We start from the raw sequence: 14,555 nt of genomic DNA, 5'->3' as shown, positions 1-14,555 counted from the left end.
TCAGCGCCCGGCTTTTCTTTTCATGATATGAGTCTTATTATGCCATATTAAGCCATATCATCTTTCTGCGTATTCGTCCCACATTTAAGCAAAATATCCCTTTTTTTACTCACATTTAATGAAGAAAAAAAAAAGATCTTTGAAATGACAGGTGTAAATGTTAAATGTGTTATCCCATAATTATATATATAGAAGAAAAAGGTATTTTAATATTATTAAGTGGTTTTTATTATTTAGCTAATGTTTAACCATTTAATTTAGTAATTGACCAAGGTCTGTAGTAGTGTAGATTTATGTATAGAGAACTGGGCTTAGACCCTAAAGGTCGCAGGTCAGATCCTGCTGTTGTACCCTTGAGTAAAGTGCTTAATCTGAACTACTTCAGTCAATTACCCAGCAGCATAAATGGATTCTACTTAACAAATGTGAAAAAGCATGTACAGTAATGCATGAATATATCGTGTAAAATGCGTGCTCTCTGTGTTGCCCTTGACGAAGGAGAACATAGACATAACTAAATAAATAAATGAACCGAACAGATGTTGTGTATGAAAAAAAACTCAACGTCAGTGTGCCACATGGTTGTTAGGGTGGCTTGGTTGGTATGCAGATCTTTGAGTGCGCTGTAGTTGACTGTTTTCGGGGACTCCCTGTCTGTCCGTTCCACAGGTAACTACTGGAACGCGGCGTCCTTCAGCACGCCCTCCTCCTACCTGCACTTCCCCACGTTCGACGGGGAGACCAGCGCCGACATCTCCTTCTTCTTCAAGACCTCGGCTCCCTACGGCGTCTTCCTGGAGAACCTGGGCAACACCGACTTCATCCGCCTGGAGCTCAAATGTGAGTGCCCCTCCCAGCGGGGCAATGCCCCTCCCAGCGGGGCAGCGCTCCTCCGCTGCCCACGGGGCCACGGGGCAAGCTGCACCACCTTGTTTCACACATTATTCTACCCGCCTGCTTCAGATAATGAGCTAATTAGTGTAGCGCACGGCTGAAGCAAACGCCTGCCGACACTGCGGCCCGCAGGACGTGGAGTTGAGTAGCACTGCAGACACTGTGCAGGACGTGGAGTTGAGTAGCGCTGCAGACACTGCAGGATGTGGAGTTGAGTAGCGCTGCAGACACTGCAGGACGTGGAGTTGAGTAGCACTGCAGACACTGCAGGACGTGGAGTTGAGTAGCGCTGCAGACACTGCAGGACGTGGAGTTGAGTAGCGCTGCAGGACGTGGAGTTGAGTAGCACTGCAGACACTGCAGGACGTGGAGTTGAGTAGCACTGCAGACACTGCAGGACGTGGAGTTGAGCAGCGCTGCAGACACTGCAGGACGTGGAGTTGAATAGCACTGCAGACACTGCAGGACGTGGGGTTGAGTAGCACTGCAGACACTGCAGGACGTGGAGTTGAGTAGCACTGCAGACACTGCAGGACGTGGAGTTGAGTAGCACTGCAGACACTGCAGGACGTGGAGTTGAGTAGCACTGCAGACACTGCAGGATGTGGAGTTGAGTAGCACTGCAGACACTGCAGGACGTGGAGTTGAGTAGCACTGCAGACACTGCAGGACGTGCAGTTGAGTAGCACTGCAGACACTGCAGGACGTGGAGTTGAGTAGCACTGCAGACACTGCAGGACGTGGAGTTGAGCAGCGCTGCAGACACTGCAGGACGTGGAGTTGAGTAGCACTGCAGGACGTGGAGTTGAGTAGCACTGCAGACACTGCAGGACGTGGAGTTGAGTAGCACTGCAGACACTGCAGGACGTGGAGTTGAGTAGCACTGCAGACACTGCAGGACGTGGAGCTGAGTAGCGCTGTTGTGAGGTTTCTTTACTGTGGAAAGAGTGAACCACATTAAACTGCCACTGAAATGCCACCTTTTGATTAATAAGTGATTATGAGCTACATAGCAGAAAGTTCCATCAGGTCTCACAGACTTTTATTAAATCCACTCGCACTGCAACCTTGAGTTCACGGAGCTAAGGAACCAGGTCCCTAATGAAGGCAGCCAGTAATGTTGTGCCCCTCTAATCTAGCCTTCTGTTCTGCTGTGGCCTTTTCTATAGCAACAGAATGACATATTCAGGGACTATGGAGAGCAGAACTTCTCAAAGTAAACTCTTTGTTTAAAAACAACTCTGTCGGGGACCAACTTTTTTCAAGCAAAGACCAGACTGTATATGCACCCTACACAGCATACTTACACAGTACGTATGGCCCCTATTGAACTCACAGGTCCTCTGTAAAAGTTAAATCAACACTGCACCATGAAAAGCCGCGTAGCCACCATGAAAGGGAATATTGTTGCTAAGACACTCGGATAGGGCGGCACGGATGGTGCAGTGGGTAGCACTGCCGCCTCACAGCAAGGAGGTCCTGGGTTCGAATCCCGGTCAGCCGGGGCCTCTCTGTGCGGAGTTTGTATGTTCTCCCCGTGTTCGCGTGGGTTTCCTCCGGGTACTCCGGTTTCCTCCCACAGTCCAAAGACATGCACGTTAGGCTGATTGGAGAGTCTAAATTGCTCGTAGGTATGAGTGTGTGAGTGAATGGTGTGTGTGCCCTGCGATGGACTGGCGACCTGTCCAGGGTGTCTTCCTGCCTTTTGCCCAATGCCCAATGTATGCTGGGATAGGCTCCAGCCCCCCTGCGACCCTGTTCAGGATAAGCGGGTTCAGATAATGGATGGATGGAAGACACTCGGGTTTGGTTGTTTTTTGTCGAGCAGGCGAACACTAGGCATTCACTGTGATGTGAATAATGTATAAAAAATAAAAAACGTGTTCCTCTCTCCGTAGTTTCCCTCCTGTTATGTCTGTGGTTTCGCCGCCTGGTCGTCGCTCCTGCGGAGTGAAAGAGCGTGCGCTGTGCAGTGACAGAAGCAGTTGGAGTCCTGCGACGGGGCTCCCGCTCACGATCCCTTCTCCTCTCTTCCGTGTCACGCCGCTCCATCTCGGCCGGAGCCGGGGGGCGCGTCCATGACAGGAAATGTAATGAAAACACGGGCATGACCTGCGAGGGGGTTTTGATTGGTGATTTCTGGTCCCGATTTGTGTTCCATGGGTCGCATTTCCGCTCCCACGGGCTCAGAGGGTCCGTACATTTATCTTGCTTCAAAGTTTCATGTTTAACAAAACAAAAGTTTTCTCAGATGCTTTTCTCACAAACGCTTAATGGGCTTACCGCGGTGATTTCCCATGACTGGCCTCCGAAATCAAAGTGCACCAGACGCACAGATTTAAGACCGACTCGGTAAACACGGAGGATGAGAAATTGTTGCGTACATTTCTTTCCTGTTTGTCGTAAGACGTAAGGCTCTTAAGGAAGGAGACTTCGTATGTGTGCTTTTCTCAATGCCAGAGGACTTACGGCACCCGGGGTATTATGAACAGAACGCAAATGCGAGACAGGACGGGGAGTTTTTGAGAACTATCTTTCCCGCACAGCTGTCGAGGCGCCCCCCTGTTTCTATTCTGCTTCCTGCTACACTATTTACAGGGTGGAAGATAATCCCAAACACACAAGCAAAGCAGCCGGCTAAATCCTCCGCATCAGTCAGGTGGCTGTGTCTCAGAAGGCCCAAAGTCACAGGTACGATTACACCATCGCACTGGAAGGGCAAGCGAAAAAAGGTGGAAACGTTTGATAAATATTTTATCGACATTTGTGTCTTGGCATAATTTGACACAATGTTCTGCTCACTCCATTAATGCAGTGTCTGTGGCTGGTCTGTTCTGCCACTCCTGCAGTGTCTGGTCTGTTCTGCCACTCTTGCAGTCATGCAGTGTTATGCAGTGTCTGGTCTGTTCTGCCACTCCTGCAGTGTCTGTTGCTGGTCTGTTCTGCCACTCTTGCAGTCATGCAGTGTTATGCAGTGTCTGGTCTGTTCTGCCACTCCTGCAGTGTCTGTGTCTGGTCTGTTCTGCCACTCCTGTAGTCATGCAGTGTCTGTGGCTGGTCTGTTCTGCCACTCCTGTAGTCATGCAGTGTCTGTGGCTCCTCCAGGAATAAGGGATAAAGGCCCCTGCGCCCTTTCCTCCTCACTGCAGTGGCATTCCTGTAACTCCGTGGCATTACGTTCCTCCTGCAGGCTCTTTCTCAGAGTGGATTACCGCGTGAGAGCGTGTGAGTGCATTCACCTGATTACCTGATTATGTCAGCAATTGTGAGACAAAGTGCCAAGCCAAGGCTAACAGCATTCCCCGACATTGCATTGGAGTGAATGTGCAGCACTTATCCCATCAATAACATTTTGCAGGGGATGGGGGGGGGGGGGGGGGGCAGACAGCTGTTCCTTTCTTGGCACTTGAAGAGACAGTACTGCCCATGGAGGATGAGGAGGGGCATGTTATTAAAGGCTGGGTTTTCATCCTTCCTGATTGAACGTGTTCCCTAAGCTTCTAACATGCATTGCGGCGTGATGGGAAAGTAACTGGAGAGGAATTCGCTTCGGTCCACTCGTGGTCTGCCAGCGATGGAACGGAGGAAAGGCACAGGGCTCATTCCAATCCACAAGAGGAGGAGCCACAAGAAGTGTGATAGGACCGGAATAATACTGGTATTGACCAATCGGTGCCGGGCTGGGTGTGGCGGAAGACCTGGACCGCAGCAGCCAAGGTCGACCGCAGACACAGCGTCATAAACAAACGTTATTGGGTGACGGAAGGCCGCATCAGGCTAGCTTTGTCTGTTTAATCGCCGCAGACAGTTGTGGAATGGCTCCCTCGCTGCCTTCTGCTTCCGCCGCTGATTTAAAGCTTCCCGACTCGCCTCCCTTTTTCCTCAATCCCTGGCGTCGCACTGCGAGCGCGCGCCCGAACCGCGGAACGGAGTGACGTTTGAGGCCGTGCGCGGACGCGTTCCCTCGGTGAAACGAAGGCGCGTTCGGACTCTGTTCCGCGTGGCACCGCGCTGTGAAAGGCACCTGCGACCGGCCCTGAGCGAGCGTCCGTGGTGTGATCTCGTTCCTCCGCCCCGCTTCGCTCGAACGCACCTCGCCTCGGCGCTCGTTCCAATCCGTCAGCGTCTCTTTCATAACCCCCGTCTGCTGTCAGGCTGGCCGTGGGCTTTCTCACAGCCAGGAAAACAAACGGAAAAACCACAATTAAGCCAATGTGGGTAAACTCTGATTATTTTACCCTGAGCCCTTCACAACCTATGAGATTCAACTACTGGAAAATAGTGGATTGATAAAGATAAAGGCAGGTGTAGCGTAGTGGCTAAGGTACATGACTGAGACCCGGGGGGTTGGTGGTTCCAGCCCTGGGTGTAGCCAGGAAAAGATCCACACAGCTGTTGGGCCCTTGAGCAAGGCCCTTAACCCCACACTGCTCCCTGGGCACTGCACTGTGGCTGCCCACTGCTCCTATGTGACACTGACGGGTGAAATGCACAAATTACCCCACAGGGTTCAATAAAGTTTACTTACTGGTATAAAATCCAGCTATGACCAACTTGAAATATCAGCTACCAGCTGTTTCCAGACATAGCTTGAGCTGGTCAAACCATGTTGAGTATAGAGCTGGTCTAACTAGTCAAGCATCTACCAGCTGTTTCAAAGCATAGCTTGAGCTGTTTTTCTTTTTTTCTTCCTCTAAAGCAGAGCTCTGCACATCCTCTGTAGTTTCCATAACTTAATAGCCTAGGGTGGTACTGTAGTTTTTACATTCCTCGTACGGGTCATTATGCTCATTGAACAAGATAAAGACGCAGATAGCAAAGGTGAACAGAATGAAACAGATTTCACCACATGGTACTAATCCAAAAGGGTTTTGTTTTGACTTTGGTAAGTGATTGTAATTGAATCCAACCAGCAGAGTCTGAAATCTTAAATTGAACTTATTTGGCACTCTGGCTGTTAATTCCCCAAAATGACCAATTTCCCTGTTTGGAGTCTATTAAATATATCTCTGCGATTTAGCCTTGTCTCTCTCCTTCAAAAAAACAAAAGCTGTAATGTTGCCCTCTTTTGGTGACAACAAGCCACTGCAGAGAATCCACCCGAAGCAGGGGAGTCTGAGCTTATCAGCTCAGGGCCAGTGTGGGTGCAGGCATCTGTTTTAGCCCAGCACTAAACCCCGTTCTATTTATCAAGGTCCTGATTGAAGACATTAATTAGTTAATTAGTTGAACTGGATGTCTTAAACGAGAAACCTGTACGGACACTGGCTCTGTTCCGATAAGACCGGGCACCACCGCTCGAAAGCAACAGTGTTACCTTGTACCTCTGCGAGGTCAGTGTGGGGTCAGGAATTCATCTTACTGAAGGCACGCTGTGCTCTGCTCTGTGTTCCACATTGCGGGGGGGGAAAAAAAGTGTTCTCATGCGGATGTACCTCTCACTACAAGATTACATTGCATTAATAATGTTCACAGGACACGGGATCGATACATATTTATCTGTAATACGCTATGAGCTGAATTCAATCAACATTCGTCCTTATCTCTGATTCATGATTAAATGTTCGTTATTTTCTTAACACGCAGTTCGGTGAACTACAGTGGTCGCAGAAATTGCTTTTCACTGCATTTGTGAAGAATACGCTTAATGCTTGCATTTAGTGGTGAGTGAAAGTTCAGGCCAAAGGTTGACTAGATCCAAGCCCTTCACCCTTTAAGGTGTAATATCACAAATATTATACAATATTTTGTATTATATAAATGATATGATCAGAATGTTTGTAACTGAACATAATGCTGATGTAACATTCACGACTGGCAATAGAAAGAAATTATACAGTTCTAGAATTGTGAAAACAAGTCCGTGATTAACATAGTCAGTCTTGTGCGTAATGTTAAAATGAGAGAAACGTTTGCGTGTGCGTACAGGAGGCTCTGCCGTAGTGTCATCTGGTGTTATCTGACACGGCAGGATCGGGGATCCGTGAACGTCCACCCAGCGTTCGACAGAGCCTCAGGTTTTTCGGGAAAGGAAGTGATGCAATGAGCTCCATCCTTTCATGTTTTGGGCGATTTCCCCCAAATTGGCCGTGGATGCCTTTGGGGCCGCAGGTCCGTCCCCGTCCCCCCCCGGAATGTTCTTTCGGACGCGGAGCTGTGGCTGTGGTCCGTTAGCTTACGCTGTGAGTGACCGCCCCTCGCTGTTTTTCGGGAGAGAAGCTCGACGTATAAACACAGTTCCACCGGCGCTGCGGCGCCTCAGCTCAAGACAACGACAAAGCACTTTGAGATTAGATTCTACAGAGGCCGGAGCTGCAATCCCCACGGCTAGAACACAAGCGTAGGTAAACCCACGGTGGCATTCAGCTCCGGGCAGCAAATGGAGTCTTCCACAGGAATTGATTTTGCAGGAGTGGGGAGTTGAAGGGCTCGGGGTGGGGGGGGGGGGAGTTATGTGCTTTTGAGATGCACCGTGATAGGGCTCTGATGTATCGCCATGCCAATATCTGTCACATTGAGCATAACCAATCATAGCACTGGGTTCCCTGCGAGAGCCTGCCTATGGCGGAAGAGCCAGGGGGAGGGGATTTATGCTGCTGGCTAAAAGGCCCATCCGGGAGGGAGGGGCTACCCGGCCTCCACCTGTTAAGTGTTCATGCCTTGCGATGCTCAGTGCTTCTTCACCAGTCTGAGCCAAGAGGAGGACGCCTTCTCACCGATGAGCTTAACAATACGCCCGTTTATGCTATTTTCTAGGGCGTCTGATCATGCCATGAAGACTGGCCCTTTTCTACAGTGTGTGTGTGTGTGTGTGTGTGTTTTTCTTCACGAGCCTTAATGTCGTATGCACAGCTGCAGAGGCTCATGAGGAGAAAAGTTGTGGGTTTGGGTTTGCAGCTGTGTGAGATCTGACTCCTGTAAACTAGGTCAAGCTGCCGGACCTGAGAATCGTGGGCGCATATCCTGCTGGAAGCATTTGTAAAGTTTAATCCAGATAAGGGTTCCTGCTGAACTCCTACATTAAAGTCAACAGTGCGATTTCAGTTCCTATAATGATAATAATAATATCTAAACGTCTCACGGTCCATTTTAACATAAAGGCAGAACTGTGTCCTGGTCTAACCGGCCTGGTTGGCCCGGGGCCTGTGTTTCAGGTCAGACCGGACACGTCATGCTTCTGCTGCTGACGGCCAGGTCAGTGAGGGCGGGGGGCAGGTGCCGGGGCGGGGGGGGGTGGGGGGGTCATCAGTAACGGCTCGCAGGGGATTCTGGGAACACGTCAGCTCCCCGCTCACTTCAGCAGAGCGGCGTCTGATTCCGGAGAGAGGAAGACGATGGAGGCCCTGATCCCGCTGGCTCTGACCACGGCACCGGGGCCAGATCCACCCCCTCTCTGGAGTCACGCAGAGAGAGAGAGAGAGAAAGAGAGAGAGAGAGTGAGTGAGTGAGAGAGGAGAGTGAGTGAGAGACAGAGAGAGAGAGAGAGAGAGAGAGAGTGAGTGAGAGAGAGAGGAGAGTGAGTGAGAGAGAGAGAGTGAGAGAGGAGAGTGAGTGAGAGACAGACAGAGAGAGAGTGAGTGAGAGAGAGTGAGTGAGAGACAGAGAGAGAGACAGAGAGAGGAGAGTGAGTGAGAGACAGAGAGAGAGAGAGAGTGAGAGAGAGTGAGTGAGAGACAGAGAGAGAGAGAGAGGAGAGTGAGTGAGAGACAGAGAGAGAGAGAGACAGAGAGAGAGAGAGAGTGAGAGAGAGAGTGAGTGAGAGACAGAGAGAGAGAGAGAGGAGAGTGAGTGAGAGACAGAGAGAGAGAGAGACAGAGAGAGAGAGTGAGTGAGAGAGAGGAGAGTGAGTGAGAGACAGAGAGAGAGAGAGACAGAGAGAGAGAGAGAGTGAGAGAGAGAGTGAGTGAGAGACAGAGAGAGAGAGAGAGAGGAGAGTGAGTGAGAGACAGAGAGGGAGAGAGACAGAGAGAGAGAGTGAGTGAGAGAGAGGAGAGTGAGTGAGAGACAGAGAGAGAGAGAGAAAGAGAGAGAGAGAGATACAAGCGACTGTGTGAGCCGCACTGTGAGAGTGGGCCCAGGCTCTGACAGGGGATTACAGAGCGTAGCTTCACAAAGAGCCAGCGCTCGTGACCCTCCAGAACATGGCTGCCCAACGATATTCCTGCAGATCTACTGTCCTGTAGGTTTTCACTCCAACATTAATTTGGCACTCCTGATTCTACTATCAGCGCCTCAATGAGATCTCTAGCTGTTGAATGAGGTGTGCTTTGTTAGGGTTGGAGTGAAAACCTACAGGACAGTAGATCACCAGGATGCCCAAACTTAAAAGAATACAACAACATGTGAAGAAATACACCTTCAACACAGCAACTCCGAAGCTGTCTAATTTACACAAGGTTTACAGTTTTTTTTCCCTGCACGTGTATTCCAAATACGCATGATACCTTAGGTAAATAAGACAGCTTCGTAGTTGCTGTAAGGTGTATTTCTTCACTTTGAAGGAGGTAGGCTACTGACTCCTATAGGCTTCAAGTCTTTATGCTAACATGGAAACTGAGCCATTGAATGCACAAAAATGAAAATGAAACCAAACATCTCGTCTATACGTAATTGTTTAGGATTCACATACTTTTCTACGATTCAGTGAGCTTGCCTTCTGGTCCTTGTGGTTGGCTTGATTGCACCAAACAAGATCAATTGAGCACAGAAAAGTATTTGAATCCAAAACAATTATGTATTTGATCCAGTTCTGACGTACGAGCACACACACACATATACATACACACAGCCAGCCATACACACACACACACACACTCATATTGATACACGCATACACACACCCAAGACTTCCTCTTCCTGCTGATTCTGCAGGTTATTGGACCCAACTGCAGCCCTTGGGGAACGCCTGTTTGAGCCTGCTCAGTGCTCACCGTCGACAAGCAGCTGGCCCTCTGCCAGTGGCCCCAAACTGCCCCTCCCCCTCCCCATCCAGCATAATTGTCAGTGACTGACAGGTGTCACTCAAATCTGAGTGAGGAAAATCTTACCCAGTCTTTCAGGTTTGCTCTATAAAGTACCACTTTAAGTCAGATTAACGAGGACATTACTCTGAGAGTATAGTTATATAGCCTCTTAAAAAGTTTTGTATTGTTCTTGTTGTTTGTCAGTTCATATAGTAAGTCATAATTAAGTCATAGTCATTTGAAATTGCCCCAGGTAGTTAATTAAAATTCTCTGTAAATTGCTATTCAGATTCAGAGATATTTCATAAGCCTGTTTTAAGTTTTCATATCAGAACCCTTTGAGTTTTGTTCCAGTGATAAAGATGAAAGGAACATGGAATATGAACAGCAGAGTACTTTCGGGTCCCCAAGTGAATGAGGAGGTATCACCATTAGTATAGCGACCAAAGAGGTAAATACATATGCAGGTAACCGGGTTGTAAAGTGGTTATGTGTGTCACCTTAACTCAGTGTCAAATCACTACAACTTTTTTTAGCGCGCGTTATGCTTAGGAATTATGTAGATGAAATCAGCCATCTGTTTAAATATTCACACTTTACATTTTTCCCTCCTTTATTAATATACACACTGCTCCTGAAGAAGGCTAGCTGAACAGAATTAAAATATGTGACTTTCTCACAAATAAATGCAGTGTGTTTTTTTTATCTTGTTACTTGCTTGTTGGGTTCATTTGATGAAAACTGTTTATCAAGGGAATAAAACATTTTTAACTTTTGAATTTAAATGTGAGTTACAGTTAAGGAAAAACATTGATTATAAATCCATGCCAACGTATCCAAAGTTTTAGAATGATTTTTATAAATGCAAAGGAACATTTATTTGTGGTCATAGACATTTTATATATGTTTTTTTCTTTTTCTTTTTTCCTTCTGAGCATGAATTTCAAGATGATTGTAAAAATGGAGCCCCATGTTTAAACCCCTATAGCAGGGGAGTCAAACTCAAAGTCCTGGAGGGCCGCAGTGTCTGCTGGTTTTTGGTGTGTTTCAGCACGAGAGAGATACATTCCAAAGTCTTTCATTGGCTTTCATTGAACACACCCTGTTCTCAAGGCCTCAATTGGCTGCTGATTGAAAGGAAACCACAAATACCAGCAGACACTGCGGCCCTCCAGGACTGGAGTTTGACACACCTGCCCTAGACCCACAGAACTGGGACAGATAATCCTTGGTGTGCCGATTTGGATAATTGTAGTGCAGTTCTGTGGTGTTTAAACCTGAAGTTTAAACTCCAGCTAAGCATGCTACAATTGACTTGACTTGTCCAAACTGCAATCGGCGATCGCATTAGAGTGGCGGCCTGCCCGATTGGTCTAACAAATTGAGTAATTGAAGCTAATTAAGTGCTCATTAGTTCAGATGGAAGCGTCCTGTGAGTGTGACTCCAATGGAAATCTCTGAAGGCCCTTTGGGTTAGAACAGGGGTGGGCAATTCCCGTCCTGGAGGGCCGGTGTGTATACTGTTTTTTTTTTTCCACCAATTACCCTGGCTAAATGAGCTGCATGCGCCAACACTGGCTCACTCAAAGACTAGGTCGCAGTAAAACAGGGGACGCAAGAGCAGTCTTTGGCTGTCATTCAAGCACACCAGGAAATGTACTGTAGCTAAAATGTCAGATGGCATAAAAGGCTAATTATGTAATTAAGGCCAGACGTTGGTATGAAATCCAGAAATGGATACGGCCCTCTTTGCCCACTTCTGGGTTAGAATTTGGGTAGTAGTGTTGGCAGGTCCTGTGTCGCCACTCAATTATCACAGGATACTTGACAGACGTACAGGTAGCGAAGAGAAACAGACCAGCTCCTTTTACCCCTGAAGTCTCACCAGGGCTGGGCCGGTAAAGGGTTTCTTTTACAGCCATTCCGTTTCTCAGCCTGCAATTTGGTATCACTATGGTAACAGGATATACCGCTCGAAAGTGTTAAAACTCACAGTTCTATCTTGTGTAACCTATTTTAGCATGCCATTGGTTTAGCAACAACAGTGTGGGTGGTTTTGGGGGACCTCGCCTTCTCTGCATTTTGGAAATCCACACGCTACAAGAAATGTCAGTGTCCTTTTCACGACGAGTGACTACCAAATGCATAATAGTTTCTCATTCTAAAAAAAAAAAAAAAAAACTTGGAGAAACGTTGATAGAATGACCATTGTTTACTTAGAATTCATCTGGAGGAATTATCATTGTTGTCCGTTTCGCCATTGTATACTTATAAAAAAGTAATTGTACATAAACGTGCTATTGTCTACGTTTTGTACAGGCTCTCTCGAACACGATGAGCCCAAGTACAACTGTCTCAGAATTCTGAGTCCTGGAAAACAAACCCCAAAGGCTGTTTCAGAAGGGACTAGGATTATGCCTGTAGTCAAAAGGGTTCAAGAATAGTAAACTATTTTATTTTCAGGATGTCATTTTTAAGGTTATTTCAAGAAAGGGGGCGATACTTCAGGGGTTAACCCTTTAAGGTGTGAGTTCACCAACATGTGATTAGAGTGTTACCCGTCTCAGTGCGGCTCTGTGTATTCCGGAAGACCGGCGGGGTTCCGTCTCTCGGAGTATTGCGAGAAGATTCCGTAGGAAGTGATGGGCGGATGACGTGGGTGTTTACGAGGGCCTGCCTCACGTCATCCATGCCACAGGTGACTTTGTCGTCGCAAAGGCCTCGACCTGGGCATCCGCGAGACGGTGAGGATCCAGCCCTAAAGCCCCGTCTCTGACTGCCTGGAGGAAGGTAGAAAGAACTGAGCTCTCTAATGCTGATGCCACAATCACCACTGGTGAATGGAAGCAATGGAGTTCTAGGACCCTGGTTTAGAACTAAAACAAAAAAAAAAAACCCTGCCATTCTAAAGGTTAATACTGGTATGGGTCACAGCCCAGCCTTTCTGCCTCTTTGGCGTAATGTTAGATTCTACCGGCACCTGTAATTCTTCAGGAAGCTGGACAGAATACAAACGGCACCACAGCAGTCACAATCACGGGCGTACTGAAGAAATGTGTGGGTGGGTAATCACAGACCTGGGTTGCAGAGGGGCAGATTGCAATCATGGGCTAGCTGGTGGGGTGGAGGAGGGTTTATGGGGGGGGTGTATCAGTGAAGGAAATACTTCTGACAGTAAAATGTAAGTTCACTTATAATTGATTGATGAAAGTGGGAAAACTCGATGGTTGAGTCAGTGTGCTCCTCAAACCAATGCTCCTAGGCAGGGCGCTGGCATCGTGAAAGATGCTTTATCATGTGGGGAATGTGATCACTCACTGAGTGACCAATGAGGTTTACCTTGCTTTAACCGGGTGTGAGGTCACAAACATGCGATTAGAATGTTCTTAACTGACGCCACTGGTGACTGAAAGCAACGGAATGTTCCAGAACACTGACATTCCAAAAAAAACCTACTCTGGAAAGGGTTAAGTACACTCCAAAAAAAAAAAGACATATATATGTAAGGAAACAGTGGGCTCTGCAAGGCACAAGCAGAACCCTTCACAGCTGGAACCCTGCTGTTCCTCCCTTTGCCTGTCACTGTCTGAGAAGTAACGGCAAAGAGCAGACTTGTGAGCGGATTAAACTTGTTTAATTAGCACTTGTGTCAGATCCCTCTTACACAGTTCCAAATGAGATGCGCAACTCGCGGTGTTTTTAAAAAGTAGGTCTTTTTTTTTTGCTTTTGTCGAACTATTGTACATTTCTAGCATAACATATTTACTATAGTAAATACGTTGTATCAAAAGTATCGTAAAGTATAGAATGGGGTAGCACTGCCGCCTCACAGCAAAGAGGTCCTGGGTTCGAATCCCGGTCGGCCGGGGCCTCTCTGTGCCGAGTTTGCATGTTCTCCCCGTGTCTGCGTGGGTTTCCTCCGGGTACTCCGGTTTCCTCCCACAGTCCAAAGACATGCAGGTTAGGCTGATTGGACAGTCTAAATTGCCCATGGGTATGAGTGTGTGAGTGAATGGTGTGTGTGCCCTGCGATGGACTGGCGACCTGTCCAGGGTGTATTCCTGCCTTTCGCCCAATGTATGCTGGGATAGGCTCCAGCCCCCCTGCAACCCTGTTCAGGATAAGCGGGTTAAGATAATGGATGGTTGGATGGATGGATGGATCTAAAGCTGAGCACTTGAATGAATTAACTTGATTCTCTCCAGTTTCGTGCAAAATATGCACTATTCTACAGCATATTTGTGACCATCCAATTGGAAAGCTCCAATGTGCATGATGACTGAGTGAGAAAGTGATCTGATCTGACCAGTGCATCTCTTTATTGGCCCTTTAAGCTGTGAGGTCAGAAGTATGTGATTAGAATGCTCCTGACTGACCACTCTAATGCTGATGTAACAATCGCCGCTGGCAATTGTGGGCAAAGAACATTTTAGAACGCTGGCAATGGAGTTCAAGGACACTGACTTTCGAGAACATTCCAAAAAAAACAAAACAAAACAAAAAGATCCTACTCTCCAAAGGGTTATAGACACCAATGTGCCTTTAGCGTGCTCTCTGCGGCGTCTTTTCACGTAGCGAACGTTCTCCCTCCCTCCCTCCCTCCGCTTCCCAGCGAGCGCCTCAGTAGGTCTCTCCCCTCACTGCAGCGCCGTGCCCAGCGGCAGCAGGTAACAGCTGACAGCATGCGACACCGCGCAC

The 14,555-nt window shown here is 47.9% G+C and overlaps 1 protein-coding gene across 2 annotated transcripts in view; it reads left to right on the top strand.

Annotated features, from left to right (window-relative positions):
* The window catches only part of LOC133136573 (contactin-associated protein-like 2), a 268,486-nt gene that overhangs the window by 221,463 nt on the left and 32,468 nt on the right, over positions 1 to 14,555 (top strand). For both annotated transcript variants that reach the window (XM_061254190.1, XM_061254191.1), the window contains one exon: positions 670 to 840. In XM_061254190.1, coding sequence (XP_061110174.1) covers positions 670 to 840 — 171 coding nt within the window. The remainder of the gene's footprint in view (positions 1 to 669; positions 841 to 14,555) is intronic.

This window comes from Conger conger, chromosome 9 (genome assembly GCF_963514075.1).
Source record: "Conger conger chromosome 9, fConCon1.1, whole genome shotgun sequence".
NCBI classification, from domain to species: Eukaryota; Metazoa; Chordata; class Actinopteri; order Anguilliformes; family Congridae; genus Conger; species Conger conger.
Note: the sequence above shows the minus strand (reverse complement) of the source record. Positions and strands in the feature narration are given on the sequence as shown.